The 20,333-nt window shown below is 31.2% G+C and overlaps 1 protein-coding gene across 4 annotated transcripts in view; it reads left to right on the top strand.

Moving 5' to 3' along the window:
* Positions 1–3,150, top strand: part of LOC145268247 (vacuolar protein sorting-associated protein 54-like) — a 181,054-nt gene extending 177,904 nt beyond the window's left edge. For all 4 annotated transcript variants that reach the window (XM_080123579.1, XM_080123578.1, XM_080123576.1 and 1 more), the window contains one exon: positions 2,792–3,150. In XM_080123579.1, coding sequence (XP_079979705.1) covers positions 2,792–2,903 — 112 coding nt within the window. In that variant the 3' untranslated portion in view covers positions 2,904–3,150. The remainder of the gene's footprint in view (positions 1–2,791) is intronic.
* The last annotated feature ends 17,183 nt before the right edge of the window (positions 3,151–20,333 follow it).

Raw genomic sequence — 20,333 nt, 5'->3', positions numbered from 1 at the left:
TTTTTTAAACTTAATTTTCCATTAATGGAAACTATTTGTAAACTCTCAGTAAAACTATAACCTATAGATCATAATAACATCCAAGTACAATGCACATTTATTTTATTTGTATAAAAAAAAAAAAATTGAAACTTTGCATAACTAAGCTATTTTCAACCTGGAATATTTTAGTACAGAATTAGTAACTCACCTAAAAAAGTAGGATCTCCTTTTTTCTGGGTGTTTTAGCTGAAGCCATAAATTCACTTATTTACCATTATTAATATTAGTATTATTATTTATTTTTATCTTGTTTTTTTTTTCGTTGTTTTGAAGTAAAACAAATCCATCTACTACATATATTTTATATTGACAGTAACATATCTGATCAAATCTTTAAAAATAGGGTAAAACATTAACCTTCTTTGATAAAAGGAATGTACAAATTAGTTGACATTTGTATAAACTAAATCTTAAAATGGAAAAGGTGCCTTGTAAACTGTTCTGTTTCTGCATCATCTTATTCTTGATTGTTTTCAGATTGCATTTTGTCAATTAACAGTGAACTAATTCAAATCGGGTTTGTTATAAAAGGAATTAATCTTTAGTTTCTTCAGTATTTTCAACCAATTACAAGGAAAACATTTGACAAAAAATATTGAGAAAGATATATGTATTTTATGTTTGAAAAAATATGTGTCTATCTTACACAAAGGTTTTACAATAAAAAAAAAAGAAAAAAGAAAAAAAAAATCTCTAAAGATTCCAAAAAAGAAATCAGAATAAGAATCAGTAATTGTATCGGAATCAGAAATTTAAAAGAAAATCAGTAATTGTATTGAGATCCAGTATTTAGAACAGAATTGGTAATTGTATCTGAATTGGGAATTTATAAGAGAATTGTTAATTGTATCAGAATCACGAATTAAGAACAAAATTGATTATTGTATCAGAATCAGTAATTGTAACAGAATCTGTAATTTAGAACAAAATAAGTAATTGTAACAGAATCTGTAATTTAGAACAAAATAAGTAATTGTAACAGAATCTGTAATTTAGAACAAAATAAGTAATTGGAGTGAAATTGGTAATTTAGAACAGAATTTGTAGTTGTTGCAATATCGATTTTATAAAACAGAATTTGTAATTTAGAACAAAATTAGTAATTGTAGCAGAATTGAGAATTTTTAACAGAATCGGTAATTGTAGTAGAATCATGAAAATGTTGGAATCGTCTCACGTCACTAATTGAAATGTAAAACACAATTCTGTTCGCAGTTTATTCAGACATCTGAAAGTGCTACAGCATCATGCCAATCAAATGCAAGATTAGCTAATGACAGCTCAGATGATCAACTCGGGTGGTTCAGGACAGCACCATTTTGAAAATAGCTTTTATATTTGAAGTCGCCAGTATCTTTGTGTTTTTGTTTTTTTGAATTCTTCTTTTATACCAAACAAAACGTATTGCCACTTGGAATGTAAGGGGCTACTATTTGGGATCATGTCTACAATGGCACTATGTAGGAAGTTGAGCAGTGAGATGTTTATTCACATTACATTTAAATTTCTGTATGTTAGAACAATCCGTAAAACAGGAGACGGGGAGGAAATTCCAAAGTCTAGCAAGTTAAGGGAAGAAACTATTAAAGTAGAAGGGTTTCTGACAGATAGGGAACTCAACAGTGCTATGAAACAATCAAAATGAAGATTTATGTTGAGATGGACAAGTTACTTGTACAATGGTCCCTGTAAAACTAGCCTTCACCTGAATCAAGCTTGTGATTATGTAAAGTGGAGACAAAAACTTGGTTCTTCTTCAGAATTTTCCCTATATTAAAAAAAAAAGAAAAATAAAGAAAAATCTGTCTAATGCACATTTGCCCATAATAAAACGAAAATATCATATTCCAAAAATCATGTAAATTAATTGATTAGTTTTATTTTTAAATTAGAAAATTAAATTTTATTAGCATTGAAGGAGTGACTGTCGTGCCTGCCATTTTTAAAAATAATCTCAAAAAAACAAAAGATAATTTATCTACAGTTCAAAATTGCGGGCTTTATATTGTAATACCTAAGAATTTCTATTAATCACTTAAAAATGATTTTATTATATTTAAAAATAAAGCTGCTCCATCAGTTTGTGATTTTTGGAATAGGGTATTTTTATTTTGTCATGGCTACATACTTCATATAAATTTTATTGTTTTTTTGATATAGGGTGAATTCTGAACAAGAACCCAAATCTGTTATTGCAGACCTTGCTGTAGCTCAGAACAAATTCAAAGAAAGAGCAAGAAGAAAAAATTTATTCCTAAATGTCAGCTTTGATCTTATAAAATAAATATTTAAACAGGAAATAAATATTCTTTGCATTACAAAAACCGGCAAATATTAACTGCGAATAGCTGCTTAAACAGATTTCGATGTAAACCTTGTATTAAAAGGCAATTTCAATTAAAGATATGAGCCAAAAACTGACTCTACTTTATTTATAAATTCAAGTGAATACCAATGGTGTCTACTAACTAGAAATCAATGGTAAACAGCTATTGCAATAACGCAGACTAATTTGCAAAGGTTATCAAAAGAGTTGGTAAGTACTGCAAATCTGGGGAGACTTGTTGTTATTCAGACTCCAAGGAACGCCACACGTTATCTCAAAGAGAAACCTTTGATGCTAACTTGTGTGAAAACTCGTAGTGAATGAGTAATAAATAATTAATAATAATAATTAATAATAATGATGATGATGATGCTAATAATATTAGCAATAAATATGTATTTATGCTCTTATTTTTCTTTTCAGGATGGTCAATGCCGATATTGTTTTTTATGAAAATAATATAAAGTCCTTGAAAGGAGTTGAAGATGTTATTGAAGGAATGCAGTCTGTTTGGACGAATCAAGTTAAAAGCTGACCTACGCAGGTCCATTTATTGATACACACACACCCGAACATTACTCCACTTCTTTTGGTTTTTGGTTTTTTTTCCTTTCATCCTTTGAAATAAATTATATATATTTATATGTATATATGTGTGTAGGTGTGTGTGTGTATATATATATATATATATATATACACACACACACACACACACACACACACACACACACATGTATATTAAAATATATATATATATATATATACAAATACACACACTATTATTTAATTGTAAAGAATCGTCATTATGTTATATATATATATATATATATATATATATATATATATATATAAAGTATATTTTAACAGCAAGTTCTCTTTTCAGGAAATTTGGTTAGAGTTCACAGCCAAATATCAGTGGAAGTGTTGCCATATAAGTGTTTCATTACATTTCAAACAAGGGAGGGCTTTTGTTGCATGCTATGAATAACTGGCCAATTAGATTCATTCTATGCCAAGAAACACGTGCAAAATATTTACTTATTTGTTGCTGAGGAATAAAAAATCATTTGATAACAGCTGGAAGTTCTACGCACATAGAAACTATTAGACAGTTCATATATATACAACAAAAGCCTTACTCATCAAAAATATGGAATAGTCATTTGGTGGCAGTAACATAGATTCTTACGTCTATCAGTGTGTATATATATATATATATATATGTATGTGATAGCATATATATATATATATATATATATATATATATATATATATGTGATAATATGTATATTATGTATATATGTGTTAATATATATATATGTGTGTGTGTTAATTTTTATATATGTGTCTGTGTGTTAATATATATATGTATACATATATATATGTGTTAATATATATATATGTGTATTCATATATGTGTGTGTGTTAATATGTATATATATATATATATATGTGTGTGTGTGTTAATATATATGTATATTAATATATATGTATGTTGATATATATATATATGTTAATATATATATACGAATGTTAATATATATAAAAATGTTAATATATATATATATATGTATGTGTGTGTGAATATATATGTATATATATATGTTTGTTAATATATATATATATGTGTGTGTGTGTGTGTATATATATGTTTAATATATATGTATGTATATGTGTGTTAATATATATATGTGTGTTAATATATATATATTAATATGTGTATGTCTATATGCATATATCTATTTTTATGTTTATATTTATATAGGTTTATATATATTTATAACCGTGTGTGTATATATATATATATATATATATATATATATAATACAAACATATGCATATTAATGTGTATGTATGTGTATATGTATATTTTTGAATGTATGTATGCATATGTGTGTATATATATATATACATGTGTATCTCTCTCCTTATATATATATATATATGTGTGTATATATATATATATTCAAAAGTAATATACATATGTACATATAAATATGGATAAAAAAATAGATATTTACTAATTACTTTTTTTCTTAAGTTAACGTTTGTCCCTCTATTTTTCAAAATTCTGTGATAATAGATAATAATTCCAACAAACTAAGCACATAACAACGTTAACTTTAGATAGTGATCATTTTTATTCATTCTTTAAAATAACTATAGGTGAGTCAGAAGGGTGGACTCTATCTGTAGGATTTTTTTACAATACCTATACATCTTTGATCTATGAATAAAAAAGTGGTTTTACTAAATATGTACGACTAAAAATGATGTACGATTCATGTACAACTAATTTCCGCTGCTGCTGATTGAAGCAACTTGGACGCAGGCAATCTTGTAATAATAAATAAAACGAATTTATTCAGAAGTTTTTAGAGATTATTTTTGGCAAATATCTTTAAGTCCATACCTAAAAAGATATTTACTAAAGAAAACTCCCGATTTTTTTATTAAATATTCCTTCTTACACAACCAATCTACTAAGTCTATCAGCGCAAAAAATGTTATTAAAATTACTTAGTTGCAATTAATTATAGGCAAATTCTTAAGGACTGAGATCTTTTTTTTTCAATGCAGTATGCCACATTTTTTTTTTTAATCTTTGTAAAAAACCAAAAAAAAAAATGATTATACAAGTTTATTTCCTTATTATTGAAATAAAACAAAAGGAATTTAGTCAGTCATAACTTTCAGCCGAGAGTTTTTTGTTGTTGTTGTTTTATTCTTTTTCAAATTAAATTTTACAAGTGACCTTTTCAAAAATTTTAATTTTGTAACTCAATAACAATGTAACACTAAAAAAATCTTTTTACAAGGTAGAATAAATCCCTGAAGATTGAAGTAATATTTCCAATCCCGTGTGCCTCCTTTGAGGGAACTAGTTTTCTCCACATTTAAAATATTAGTGTCTCACTGCTCTCGTGGAGAGACAAGTAAATAGCTATTATTTTTTTTTAAATTATTTTCTGTTTTTTTTTGTTTTTGTTTTTTAAGAATATTGCATAACGTTTCGTTTTATGATAATGCAACTTTGGTTCATTTCTCAAAAAAAAAAAAAAGAAAAGAAAAAAAAAAAGGTCAGCATGCACTGCCTGCCCAACCTGCAAAGGGTGTTTATTCTGAAAACCATTCTAAACATGGGGTGGTTGAAAATAAGAAAATGCATTTTGGAATTACCACTTCTAACCTCCGCATTTCAGCTTTTGGAATAAACACCTCCAACCTCCCCATGTTAAAAGCGGCTTTCAGAATAAACACTTTTTGCAGTTTAGACAAGCAGCACACATTGACCAAAAAAAAAAAAAGCATAGGAAACCATTTTTTAAAGTTTTCTCAGACATTTTTTTAAGGTATTAAGTTTTTTGTTTCTGTTTTTTTTTATTTTAAATTAAACTGGAGTAAAAAGGTTCAAACTAAATCTTGAAGAAACCAAGTGACTTTTGAAATATCTCCACGACACATCCATTAACAATTTGCTACATTTTAGGTTGTGTATGTAATGAATCTTTGAACAAGTATATGAACAACTTAATATAACTGTAAGGAAATCGTCTAAGATGTTGGAGTAAAAAAAGTGGCACACAAAATTGTAAAAAATATTAAAAAAATTTTTTTTTGTAAATACTTTTGAAATGAATTTAAAAATATATTTGCCAAAAATAACCTCACGATTGAAATTTGAGAGTAAATTAATTTTATTGTTTGTTTTAGCACACAACATATTTTGTGCTGACAAACTCAGTAGCTCGTCTGCGTAAAAGTTGCTTTATTAGTAAAACAGTAACAGGAGCAGATAGTCGTACATAATTAGTCGTATAATTTTAGTAAACCCCCTTATATACGATCAAAATTCCAGCACAAGTAAATTGTTCGAGTCAGCTCCTGCTGATTAAAGCAACGTTATGCGTCGTTTCTATATGACAAACAACAGGAGCAGTCAGTCGTACAATGATCGGAAATAATTTCAGTCGTACATATTTAGTAAAACCGATAAAAAGGTATAATTTTTTAACTTCACTTTTACAAAACTTGTAAATTTTCTAAAAATCCCAAACTTATAAAGTGAATTGAACAAAGGTATTGTAACTAATAGTGTTTAAAATAGGCACTTGATACATTTATATAGTTAAATATAAATATTCTTATGACACACACACACACACACATATATATATATATATATAGCTATGAATCTATATATAAATATTCTTATGACATATATATCTATATAGCTATGTAATATTATATATATATATATATATATATATATATGTATACACACACACACACACACTCCATGAACATATATATATATATATATATATATATATATATATATATATATGCACGTATACTCATAGGTGTGTGTGTACATATACTAACATGTATAATATATATATATATATATATATATATATATATACCAACATGTATAATATATATATATACACAAACATGTATTACATATATATAATATACATATATCCACATGTATAATATATATATATATATATATATATGCACTTGTATAATACATATATATGCACACGCGTGTGTGTGTTTGTATATATATATATATATATATATATATATATATATATATACAATACATATATATGCACACACGTGTGTGTGTGTTTGTATATATATATATATATATATATATATATATATATAAAATTGTGCTTTAAAAATGCATATATATGAACATTTATAAAAACAATGGTCATGTTCTGTTAGGTAATTTTCTTTATTATTTTGTTAAATTATTATCACAGAACTATGAGGAAAGAACAGATCAGAGAAATTCGTCACTCTGAATTTGGGGCAAACTCTAACACATAATAGAGACAAAAAATAAAAACACCAGAATCAATTTAAAAAGTATATTTTAGTAGCAAGGAAATTCGGTTACAGTTCGCAGCCAAATATCTGTGGAAGTGTTGCCATATAATTGTTTCATTACATTTCAAATGAGGGTGGGCTTTTGTTGCATGCTATGCAATAATTGGCCAATTAGATTCATTTTATGCTCAGAAACACATGCAAAATATTTTCGTGATAAGAATACACCCATAATTGAAGGTAAAAATGACAACGTCTTCGCATCTTTGATTTTGTAAATAAAAAGGATTATATGATAATTTGACAATGACAAACTAGATTGAAAGAAGATATTGTTAATATTACTTGTTTGAAATGAACCAAAATATGTTAACAGTTATATATATATATATATATATACACACATATACTTACGGCATATATACATAAATATATATGTATGAATCATGTGAAGATATTATTATATATAAATTACACATAGATAGCATACATGTATACTTTGAGATATATATATATATTATATATAATAATATGAATTATATAAATAAATCATATTTTTATTATATATATATGCATCTACATCATGTTTATGTTATATATATATATAATAATGTATGATATATAAATGAATCATATCTGTTTTATATATATGTATAAATATATTATATAAAGTATATTTGTGTTATATAGTCATGTATGTTATATATATATCATATTTGTATTATATATATGTTTGTAAATCATGTGTTGTATATATAATCATATATCTATTATATATCATCATTTAGGTGTTATATATATAACTTATATGTACCATATATATAAATCATTCATTTACTTGTATTATATATATATATATATATATATATATATATATATATATATATATATATATATATGTGTTATATATATATTATATATATCTCAAATACACATTCTGTCTATATATTATGTATATTTGTGCATTTATATATAGAAAAAATGTGCGAGATCCAGAAATGTGTGTTTTAAAGAAGGCTTGTAATTGTATGTGTAATATATATATATATATATATATATAATAAATTTTTTTTTCTCAATAAAATATTTTAACACTTTGTTTATTTTTTATATTCATCTTTTTATATATATATATATATATATATATATATATATATATATATATATATATATATATATATATAATAAAATAAAAATGAAACATTTACATAGAGCACAGTAAAGTTAACATGGTGGCATATATGAAGGGATTGATATTTCGTCTGATAAAATTTCTTCAGGCTTTCTCAAGATATATTTTTCTAGACAAAAACAAAGCATTTATACGTACAAATGTGGGTGGTAAGAGAAAGGCAGATTTTTAAGGAAGATCAGCATCCCAGATAACATGAAGAATTGAAAGCTAATGTGGTGCTAGATGGCATTGTATCGGAACCCTTTGATATCACAAATGGGACCAAACAAGGGTGTGTCATGGCCCACTTTTGCACTTCTATGTCATGCTGAAACACTCGTCTAGCTGAAACCACTATCAATAATTTCCCCCCACTCTTTATTTGTGCCTAAACCTAAATGTAGATTCCATGAACAATATATATATATATATATATATATATATATATCTTCTATAATATAAAGTTGAATGTCTGTGTGTGTGTCTGGTCACGAATAGGCTCCTATATGGTTGACTATTTTAAAAAACTGATTACATATAGTGATAGAAGATGTATCGAGACACAGGAATGGGTATGTTTGATCTGGCAGAACGGTGGTTCATTAAAATTGTGGGGTCTGCGTTCGCGCCTGGTCCACAAAGTATAGAAATAAAAAATTTTAAAAATTAAAAAAACGTTTACAGATGTTTCTGATATAGATGTACATAAGAATACTTTGATAAGTATGTTTTAACTTGAATAGGGATGGTATAATAAAATTGTGGGGTCTGCGTTCACGCCTGGCCTCCATAGAATGGAAATAGGGACAAATTTTAATAAAGACTTTTCATATCTATCTGCATAAGTATACTTTGATAATTATGTTTCAGTTTGAAGAAATATGGTATAATAAAATTATAGGGTGTTATTTCGCGCCTGACCTCCATAGAATGGAAATATGTCACAAAGTTTAACAAGGTTTTTTAATATAGATCCACAGAATATTGTGATAAGTGTTTCAGTGTGAACAGGTATGGTATAATAAATTATGGGGTTTATCTATTTTATTTTTACTTTCATCATATTTTGCTTTGGTTTTGATACCCCCATATTTGAACCTATCTCTTTACAACCCTTCCTTTTGATAACCTATCATACTTTCATAAATCAGAGTCCATTTTCTGTAGGCTGTTTTTGAACCCAGTCAATGATGGGTACTTTTGCTAGTATATATGCAGTTCTTTCTTAGAACTGCACATCTGTGGAACTCTCTTCTGTTTGGATGCTTTCCAGCTGACTACAATATGGCCATCTTCAAGCCCAACATAAACAAGTTCTTGATAAGCCATTACCCTTAGGTAATCCAATTTACCAAATTTACACTTCTAATGATTCAGTATGATATTGTCCCTTTGACTACTGTACGCTCTTTAACCCGTATCCTCGAGTGGCCTTTGGGCCTTGATAAGTGGTGAATTCTTTGTAAAAAAAAAAAAATGCATTCACTGGAATTATTCATTGTTAGCTCTTCTCTTCATATCATTCAAAGAAACTCGGCTTTCTCTTCGCCTTTCGACTAGGCATAGCATCATCCTTAAGTAGACTGCAATACTACATCAATCATGCCCAATACTAAGGTAAGTCAGAGATATGAAACAAAATCCACGAGAATATAAATTTCCTGAAATGCCACTGAAAGTGGATGGTAATGTCCTGAACTACATCAAATCTTTCACCTATCTATGTAGAAAAATCAGCTGCAATGGCTATCTCGATTTTGAAATTGTCTATCCGATAGCTAAGGCTATGCTTTTGGAATATTTTGTGTCACCAATAATGGGATGAGCAGGATATCCGATTGTATACGAAGATACAGAGCTGATATCCTTTCTGCTCTCCTGTACAGCTCAGTCATGGACACCAATACGAGTAGCATGTCCGCCAGTTAGAGATACCTTTCATGAAAGCTGTCTGTGTTCCATTTGTGGTATTAACCCTTCAAGACAATCCTTAGCCAGTCCACTGCAGCTGGAACTGAATATGCCTGGAGAATGGCTGGTCACAGGACACCACAAATATTGATGATGTTATATATCCATTGCTCGGGTACTGAAAAGCAACCTGTATGATGTTAACCTACAACACGTCAATTTGAGAAAAGTCATAGAGCTGAAATATTGGAAGTCAATGTGTTTTGACAGTCTTCGCAGCTTCCAATCTACCAGTTTGAATTGTCTAAAAGAAATAAGAGCAGTAACTAAAAGAACAGCAAAAAATACTACTGTTTGCATCCTTTAATCCTCACGTTCGCATCACGTGTGGACTCCTTTGTTAATAGTTTGCGTGTCTCGAATGTCACCTGAAACTAAAACAAACAAGTGAAGCATGCATGCCCCCCCCCCCCGTCAGTGTACAGTGAACGAGGCATAAAAGAAATGACTAAGTCCAGCATTTGACCCCCCCCCTCCACCCCATCCCACATTTAGCCCCAAAAGTCCCCAGGGGACGTCAAATCCTGGTGAAAATGAACAAACGGTGCAGTTTTAGGCCTTAACATATGTAAATTTGAGTTCTGCACCATGCAAAACTGCTAATAAATAGACATAAACAGAAGATTTTGGACAAGTATGGTAAAATAGGCCCAAAAATGGAGTGTTTTTATTAGCCCTAAAAGAGCCCCTGGGGCACACCCAAGAGTTATCGTGAAGTATAGACAAACAAAATTATATAGAAATCAGTTAGTTACAACTTTTCAGAAAGTTTTATAAAAATCCAAGTCATCAATTTGTTTTTTGATAAGCACAAAAGTGTTAATTTAAACCATTTTAACCTGAAAGGCACCCCTAAGGGGGCAACCAGAGTTTTCCCAGAAAATCTGTTCTGTTACTTTTTTACTCATATCATGTTTAATGTTTGTGCAAAATTTTTTTAAATTCCAAGGTGTAGTTATTGAGAAAAGTGTGGACAGACAAACAGACAAGAGTGAATTTACAGGTCCACCCCACTTTTGTCAGGGGGACCAAAAATCTAACTATGAATCAAAATTGTAATTTCTTGGAACCTCTTATGTCAAACTTAGTGAAAAGTCCATTATTTTTTATTTATTTATTTATATATATATATATATATATATATATATATATATATATATATATATACTGTTACGATGTATCCTAGCCCTACTGGGGACGGTAGAGATGGGTGACGCAACGAAATATATAAAAAAAATAAAGTTTCCCAGGTTCCTTGATAATGCGTAGTTATGGGAATGGGATAACCGTCTCGAAGACAACAATAAAATGAAATGTACTGGACAACGAAATCACATAAGAAATAACGAGGACACGTATCGTCGAAAAATTAACAAATTTTTATTTATATAAAAATAAAATAAAATAAAATAAAATTCAATTCAAGAAAAGAAAATTAAATATGCCTAACTAAATGAAATGATTTAATCATTCAAATTCTACCAAGAGAAAAATATTAACAGTCAATGTTCACATAAAACAAGAAATCGTCTGCTCAATTAGATACAGGTTCTAGAGAAAGAGAGAGATGTTGAAGAAGTGAAAGTTTTAATTGAAAAACTCACTTCATGTCCTTTGAAATGTGACCTTTCTTTTGTCTCTTTTTTATATATATTTCTTTCCTGTAAATTGTTTATGTTTGATTACGTGCGCACAGGTTAATTTTCATATTTTTGTCCTTCGGATTATTTATGTTTCATTATGCATGTGCATGTTAATTGCTCCAAGTATTTGTTTCTGAAGCTCATTGAAGCCCTTGATTTATAGTAAAAAATTCACTGATCCTTCCTTCGTTGGGTTCATTCTTTTGTTCAGTCAATATTCTAACTTTGGCTGCTGATCAAAACAGGTTTTTACCGTCGCCGCCAACATTGGCTGGTGTCGTTGATATTTATCTTCGTGACGCTACTACCACGCTGCCGTCGCCTTTCGATGGCTTCGCCACCCCGACCTTCACTGACTTACATCTTGTCTCTTTGAAGCGCGAAGCTCCACTGACTGTTGACAACTTTTTTCAGCCCCTTCTCTCTCTCTCTATACGGTCTATCTCTTTCTCTATATAGTTTATCTCTCTATATATACAGTTTAGTTCTCTCCATCTTTTCTCTCTCCTCTATTTCTTGTCTATGAGCTTTCTTTTCACTTTCCTCCTACACCCTTCGTTCACAGTATCTCTGTCTCTTCCTTCTCCTTTTGCTCACAGGCCTCCTCCTCCCCTATTTTCTTGTTTTGTTTATAAAATGTGAACGAGCAGACGAGAATGGATCTTTTTGGCGCCAAAAAATGATACAGTAAATAAAATATACTGAAAATATATCTCCTCTCGGCTAAAAATCAATAAAATAATTTATTATACATTTTAATAAATGTATCACAATACACTAAATGGTTGTACTTATTAAGCCAGGTGTCACTCAAGGTTGATGAGATGGAATTATTGTCAGGATTAAGTTTCAATATTTGTGCAAATGGTTCTTGATAAGAATTGGTTGATCTAAGCTTTGAAAACGGCCACTTTTAATCTGCAAGGAATCAATACCGCATCAATGTGTTCTTTTTATAAAGCTCTGTTTGTGGAAATTTTGTCTGACACTAGTCACAAACACTAGCCACACTAGAGAAAGAAAGAAAAGTTTTTCTTTGGTGTGTTAGAGAACCGAGTTCTAGCTGTGAATGTCTTGAGACATGATGCTAACACCCGGCTTTTCCTAAACATTTTATCATTTTTATTATATATGTATTTTTTTTAATGTTTTTCTGGTGTGTGTGAATAGCAGTCGTTAAATGCTCAGCTAAAAAAGGAAGACTGGGGGGAGGGGTACAGAGAACTGAAAATATCTCTGGCAAGAATCAGACCACGCAAGAGATATTCTCTTTGTTTGAAAAAGAGAGTGCCTCATTTAAAGGAAGAATCCCACTGCAGTCAGTTTTGTGAGAGAAACAATGTCTGGAGACCAGTTTGATGTTATCTTCATGGAATGTCTCCTCTGGGTGGCTGAACAATAACCACAAACAAAAGGCCAGTGTGAAGAAACACCAGAGGAGGAGGAAAAAGAGTGGGAGTTGGGAACATTGGAATGCTAGCAGTTGGTTCTGGTGAGAGCTACTGAGGTAGTTTGGATGAGTGTGTCTGTTTGTTTTGCATCTCTCAACCAAGAGAATTTGCCCGGAACACTGAAGGGGACGATCGTGGCAGGTGAGTGCACATTGTGCATCGTCACACCTGTAGTTCAGGTGAGGATTAAGTGTTTCAAAAAGTCCATATACAGTAACTAAAAAATTGTATTTTCAGAGATTTTCACATGCTCTACGCATTAAAATCAATTTAATAAGCTGTATAATGATAATTAAAAAAAAACAACACTTTTTAAATTACAGTAGAACCTGGTATATGCCATTAAAAATTAGTAACAAAATACAGTACAGTATATAATACACATGTATATGATCAAATAACATTATAAATAACACTGTAAGGCGGGGCAAATATCGTAAGTGGGGTCTGGAAAAACATTGCATTCCACATCGTAACTTGGGGGAAAAAAACATCCTAGGGCCACCGTATCCCTGTGTTCTACTGTAGTCCATCAGTTTATTTTCAGTATGACAGCAGGAAAGGAAAATGGAGATCAGATTCCAAAGATATTTTAATCTTTTCATTGTTTAAAAAGAAACTTTTATCGCAAAAAAAAAAAAATAAGGATTTATATTTTGAAACAAATATTCTAATTGTTTTAAATAAGTTATCTATAAATATAAAAGCGAAAATGTTTGTGTGTGTGCGTGTTTTCATGTATGTCTAAGAAAGGCTTTTTTCCGAGAACTGATCGGTCTGCTCACAACTTCTTAAAACTTTTATATCGCGCCTAAACAATAATATCTACGAGTTAACAACCGGGGTCGCCTGTTTATTTAATTTGCCCGACTTTGAAAAGATAAATATTCAACAATTTTTGATCGCCACATGTGCATTAAGCTTTTTCGTATAAAAAGAGAGAAGTGAACAGACTTGCAGTAAATAAAACACTGTCCCGCACTCAAAGTTGACGTCATTAACTCGTCAAAAACGGGCACCTGCCAAGTCGTACGTTCTTTTTTTTTTCACATTTTATTATTTTCCAACTGCGCGTCAAGGCTTTTTTTTTTTTTTTTTTTTTTAAACAACCAACGATTTTTGTTTACATTTATCCAAAAATACACACACCTACAAACACCCGGGCAACGCCGGGTACCCCCCGCTAGTTTATTATATAAATCTTACCTGTCTGTTTAAATGTATGTATGTTTATATGTCTGCGACCGATTTTCACAAGATTGGTATCCTTTTGAAGCTCAACCTTCCGGATGACAAATATCAAAAAATTGGATAAAAACATTAATTCCTTCACCCTCAACTGAGCAGTTTTCTACAAGGAGGGTCGTTTTTTTTCACTGACATTTTTTTTCGAGTAATTCCAACTTCACGTTAATGACGTCGAATAAAAGGCATTATTTTGACTGCCCATGATGTCACAACTCTGGTAGGCGCCTCAATAATACCGTTTTTTTTTTTTTCACCTCTTTTTTTTCTGCCATGTTACGGGTTCGAGCCTGCTTACTGCACCTATTTTTTTTTTTTTTTTGCGCTCACAATTTTTCTTTTTTTTTTTTTTTTTGCTCAACTAACACCCTTACACACACCTCCACTTTCTTTTTCACCTTTTTGTCATGGGTTCAAGCCTGCTTGCCTACTACAACTTTTTTTTTTTTTTTTTGCTTTACGCACACCTACCAACACCCGGGCAATGCTGGGCACCCAGGCTAGTTTTTATATAAGTCTTTGCTTCTATTTATTGGACCTAATTTTTTGCGACTACGATTTTTCTGTCATTATTATAAAGATGATTATCTATTGGTTGTTATATTGTACCCAATATATATAGTAATGATTTCGACAGTTTAGAAAAGATGTTACTTTGTGCATCAAAACCAGAACATCTCTCCAGTCGTATTCACTAACATCTGGCCTAAGGACACCTGCATATCAAAACTTTACAAAGTAACACACCTAAATGTATGAATGTATATTTGCGCATGCGTAGAGAATACACATTAAGCCGACTGTGAAAATGTTGACGGGTTAAAAAAGGGTTGATATTCCACAAAGATAAACACCAAGATTCAGATAGTGGGAATTAAAAAAAAAAAAAAGCAAAAAAAGAGAAAGAAAAATTGTGAACTGTGTTAAATACTTGTGAAGGTCAAAACAAAAATAGGATTGATAACAAAATATCCTGTTTCTTCTCGAGGAAAACCCTGGGATTATTTTAGTAAGCCATATATATTGAATTTGATTATTAGTTCACTTTTCTCGAGGTATTGAGGAAATAAAATCAACTGACAATTTTGATAAAAAACATCAATGGCTTTTATCCAGGCATATTAAACATTTCTCATAAAGGACATTCCTGTCAGAGAACCGTTTCCAGACAATAATATTAGGGTCTAGACTGATATCAGGCATGGATAATTGGTAGGGCTATGACAACAGCATATTCTTTTCCTTGTTTTGATTCTCAGGTATATATCCATTGATATCTTATATGTTTTTATGTAGATTGATGTGGTTTTCGGTTGATTAATTGTGTCTAACCGTGTCAGATATATACTTGAGAGTCGAAATAATGAAAAGAATATGCTGTTGTCATAGCTCTAGTAAGCAATAACATGTTTTTTAGACACCAATTATGGACAAACCTAAGAAGCTGAGCAGACTGATTGGCACCATTAACGCCACTGACTGAGTTCCAAAGTGTGTCAAGTGGTCAATTGCTTGTCAGGGCTGAGACGAGAATGACATGATTAAAAGTTGAATTACCTGTGGTCGAAGTTTGATGGATTGATTTACATGAAGCAGAAGGAGAGGAAGGCGGACTTGGAAGGAACTCATGGTCTTGCAAAATCAGGATTTGTACTGATAACTGGAGATGACAATGTGTTATCAATAATTATGGATTAAATTCTAATGGGAAGGAGGTGGAGTCATGCCCTTTTGGTTCTCAGTGCATTCGGAGCCTCGGTGACTTTGCTTGACTCGGCTCCTCACCAGGGTCTACAAGCGCTAGGGATTGCCCCTTCGCAGGTTGAAATCACTAGACTCGAAAATCATTGTGATTTGCTTTGCTTACCCACCAACTCAGTGCTGTTAAGAAATGAACCCTTGGACTTATGGCTGAAATAACTAAACTGGAAAATCACCCAGACTTAGTGCCCTTCAGACACAAATATTAAGAGCTTAAGAATCAGAGTGTATTATCCTTTCACAAATAATTATTGTTACTCTTGAATTGGAAGCCATGTTTAATTTTAGAAGAGTTTCCAATGGGTAATTATTCTATACAAGTCCTGGATGGAGACGAAGAATTTTCAGTGGGTAGCTGTTCTGTACAGGTACTGGACTTTTTAATGTTGCAGTGAAAGAGCAAAAGATCTTTCTTATATTGACACGAAAAAATTATGTGCTGTAATGTTAAAATATTCAGTTTTTATGGATTTCTGATTGGTTGATAGAATGTGGTTCAATTTGATTCGTCTGTTCCTCGGCCTTTTGGCTGAGATCAAAGTGTAGTATCTGCTTCCAGATGCTGCACTTTGAGACCATTGCTCTTGTGGCAATTGGTTGTTGGTCTATGTAGGGGCAATCCTATATAAACCATTCCTTCCCCCTTCCCGTCCTCCCTCCCACTTCACCTCACATAAAAACTGACCTTGTGTCATATTTTGCTTACATGGGGAAGCAAATAAATACCTACCCCATAATATATAAAAAATATTGCAACCCCCACCCCCCTATTTTTATATAATAGTAAAGTCTTCATTTCACGTTTAATTCTGCTCATAAATATATATATATATATATATATATATATATATGATAAAATAAAAAATATAACACGGAAATTACATAATTGTCGATGCAATAATTTATTTCAACCTTATGGTATTTTCAATTTTAATTTTTTTTTATCTTATTGCTCTGTTTACCACATTGAGCTCTCATACCCGGATTTCCTCTGGAATTATTCCATTATAACTATATATATATATATATATATATATATATACATCTTTTACACCTCAAATTAAAAAAACACAACTTCAAATTAAAAAAACTAAACTTCAAATTAAAATACACAACTTCAAATTAAAAAAATCCAAGTTCAAATTAAATTAAAATTTTATTACATGATAGATAAACCATTTATTCTCCAACAGGGAGGTCCTCTTCCCTGAGACATCTAGCGTGATGGCGTTGAACCCGATTACAGAATGCCTGAGACATGGCAGGAGTTACCACTTGGTAGGCTCGGTCGATGGCGGTCTCCACAAGACGAAGACGGTGCTCCACTTTTGTGATATCTTCCGGTTGTGGCACATGTATAACGCTCGGTAGATCCCTCTTGATGACGGCTTTGATGGCTGACCAGGCCATTTCGATGGGGTTGAGAGCCGGGCTGTATGGAGGCAAGCGAATAAACTCCACTTCTGCAAAAGCTGCCTGGTTGTGTAGTTGTTCCACTCGGGAATGGCACGGGGCGTTGTCAATTACCAAGGCTACCTGTCCGGCATCATATCCCATTGCGAAGACAGAATTGAGTAGTTCTGCAACCCATTGGTTGACATCCGGGTGCTTGTAGGCGCCACGCCTGCGGGTGAAGTTGATGAGTCCCTGTTGACTAATACCAGCAACCATGTGAATATTTGGACCTTTCGAGCCTGGAACATGTAGCACCACTCTCTGGCCCCTCGCGGATCGTCCAACGGTCCGAGTACAAAATAAGTTCACGTTTGACTCATCCAAATACACCACATGTTTACCAGCTCCCAATGCGGCCATAACCCTTTCTACATAGATACGACGTTTTACCTTATTCTCCGGAGTGTTGACATTCTCGGCTTGCTTGTGAACCCGTTTTACAGTGAAGAGTCTACCATCGAGATGGTTATTTATGGTAGTAACGCTGATTGGGGGGTTGATTCCATGCATCTCCGAAATCTTCAAGGCCAACTCCTTGAGAGTGATGGTAGGATCTTCTCCGATTATATCAAGCATGTTGTTGACCATGTCCGGATTCACTTTCCCATGTCGCCTTCCACCCCGCGGCTTATCCTCCACGTCTTGCCCCTTGGCCTGTTTATTCACCCAGGCGTACGCGGTGTTCCTATTTATCCCACAGTTCTCTGCGACAGTTGTCCAGTCCCTGCTATTTCGAGCGGCTTCCAGAATCCGACGCTTAGGAGAATTTCGATTGCGTTTGTACTGACCACGTACTGTGCCTCTCTTGACTCCTCTACTTGATCGCACAACTACCGGAGATCCATTGTTATTTTCCATATTTTAAATTATTGTAATGTTAATTGTTAGAAACTTTTCTTTTTTTATTGTTGCGAGCAACTACAAGTAATAGTGGGTAATTTGCATAAGTGATGTTATGCAAATTACCTTACAAAGTTTGAGTATGAATAATTCTAACATAATGTCACGTGCTTTTAAATTGAACTTGGGTTTATTTAATTTGATGTTGTCTTTTTTTAATTTGAAGTTATGTTTTTTAATTTGAAGTTTAGTTTTTTTAATTTGAAGTTGTGTTTTTTAATTTGAAGTTGTGCTTTTTTAATTTGAGGTGTAAAAGGTGTATATATATATATTCAAATATGTAAAATAAATCAATTACAGCATGTAAAATAAAAACAGAAAAGTAATTTAGTTCATTTAGATTTTAAAATTTGAGCATGTAAAAAAGGAAGCCATTTTTTTTATTTTGTTCAAATTTCAAAGAAAAATATGTGTGTAAAAAAAGAAAAGAGAAATAAAGGAAATTAATTTTTATTTTTACCTTGAAAAGGTAAGCATGTGAGATTAAAGCCATTTTTAATATTAAGTATGCATTCCCTTTCTAAAATATTTTTTTACGGATACATGTATCCATAAATTTTTTTTTTTTTTTTTAAGTAAATTAAAACAAAGCAGAAGGAAAAAATAGGAAATATATGCGATTTACAATAAAATTCTGAGTGTGGTTCGGTTTGCAGTCAGTGAAAATGTAGAAAAATACACTATACCATAAATCTGAGAGTATCCCTCATCTACAAATCTCGCCTGATGCTGTAGTCTTTTTTGTAAAGACTCATCGAGAAGAAATAACATGTTTATACTTTTATTTCGCTTTCTATGGATATTTTCCATTGCTGACAATGTTCTGAATTAATTGCTCTATTGAAAGTTTTTGGCATATTATCCATAGAATAGCAATATTCAACTTAATAGTCTTCTAAATTGTCGACTGCAAAGAAAAATCTGGTCATTTTCTACTTCTTTTTTTCTGATGAATTTTTTACTTTACCATCAGCATCATCGCTGTCATCATTATTAATACTCTTGTCCTCGTCAACGGTGATTGCATTGTCATCATTTGCTTTATGAATTTTGGGAAATATTATTTCATTCTCTTCATATGATGGATTTTCATGTTTGAAATTAAACGTGTCTGTGAATTTTTACACATCGGATTCTTTTTATTCTATTTTTCTCTGGAAAAAATATTAAATAAGCTAGGGTGTTTTTATCGTAGCCAAGGAATATATCTCAATTGATTTTGATATTTATTTTGCTTTTTTTTTTATCTATAAAGGCGAAGCAAGAACCAAATACATGCATTCTGCTTAAATTTGGCTTTCTAATGCAGAAAGCTTCATATGGGGTTCTTTTGTTAAAGGACCGGTTGTATATATATATATATATATATATTTTACATAGGCATGACCACTTATCAAGGCCCAGAGACCACTCGAGGATAAGGGTTAAGAGTGTACAGTAGTCAATTGGACAATACAGTAATCGTTAGTAATAGAAATTTGGTAATTTTTTTAATTTAAGTGGAACAGCTCATCAAA

The sequence above is a fragment of the Euprymna scolopes genome, chromosome 43 (genome assembly GCF_053919585.1).
Source record: "Euprymna scolopes isolate OS-2025 chromosome 43, ASM5391958v1, whole genome shotgun sequence".
In the NCBI taxonomy this organism is placed as follows: domain Eukaryota; kingdom Metazoa; phylum Mollusca; class Cephalopoda; order Sepiida; family Sepiolidae; genus Euprymna; species Euprymna scolopes.
The sequence above is the reverse complement of the archived record's forward strand: the minus strand, read 5'-3'. Positions and strand labels throughout refer to the sequence as shown.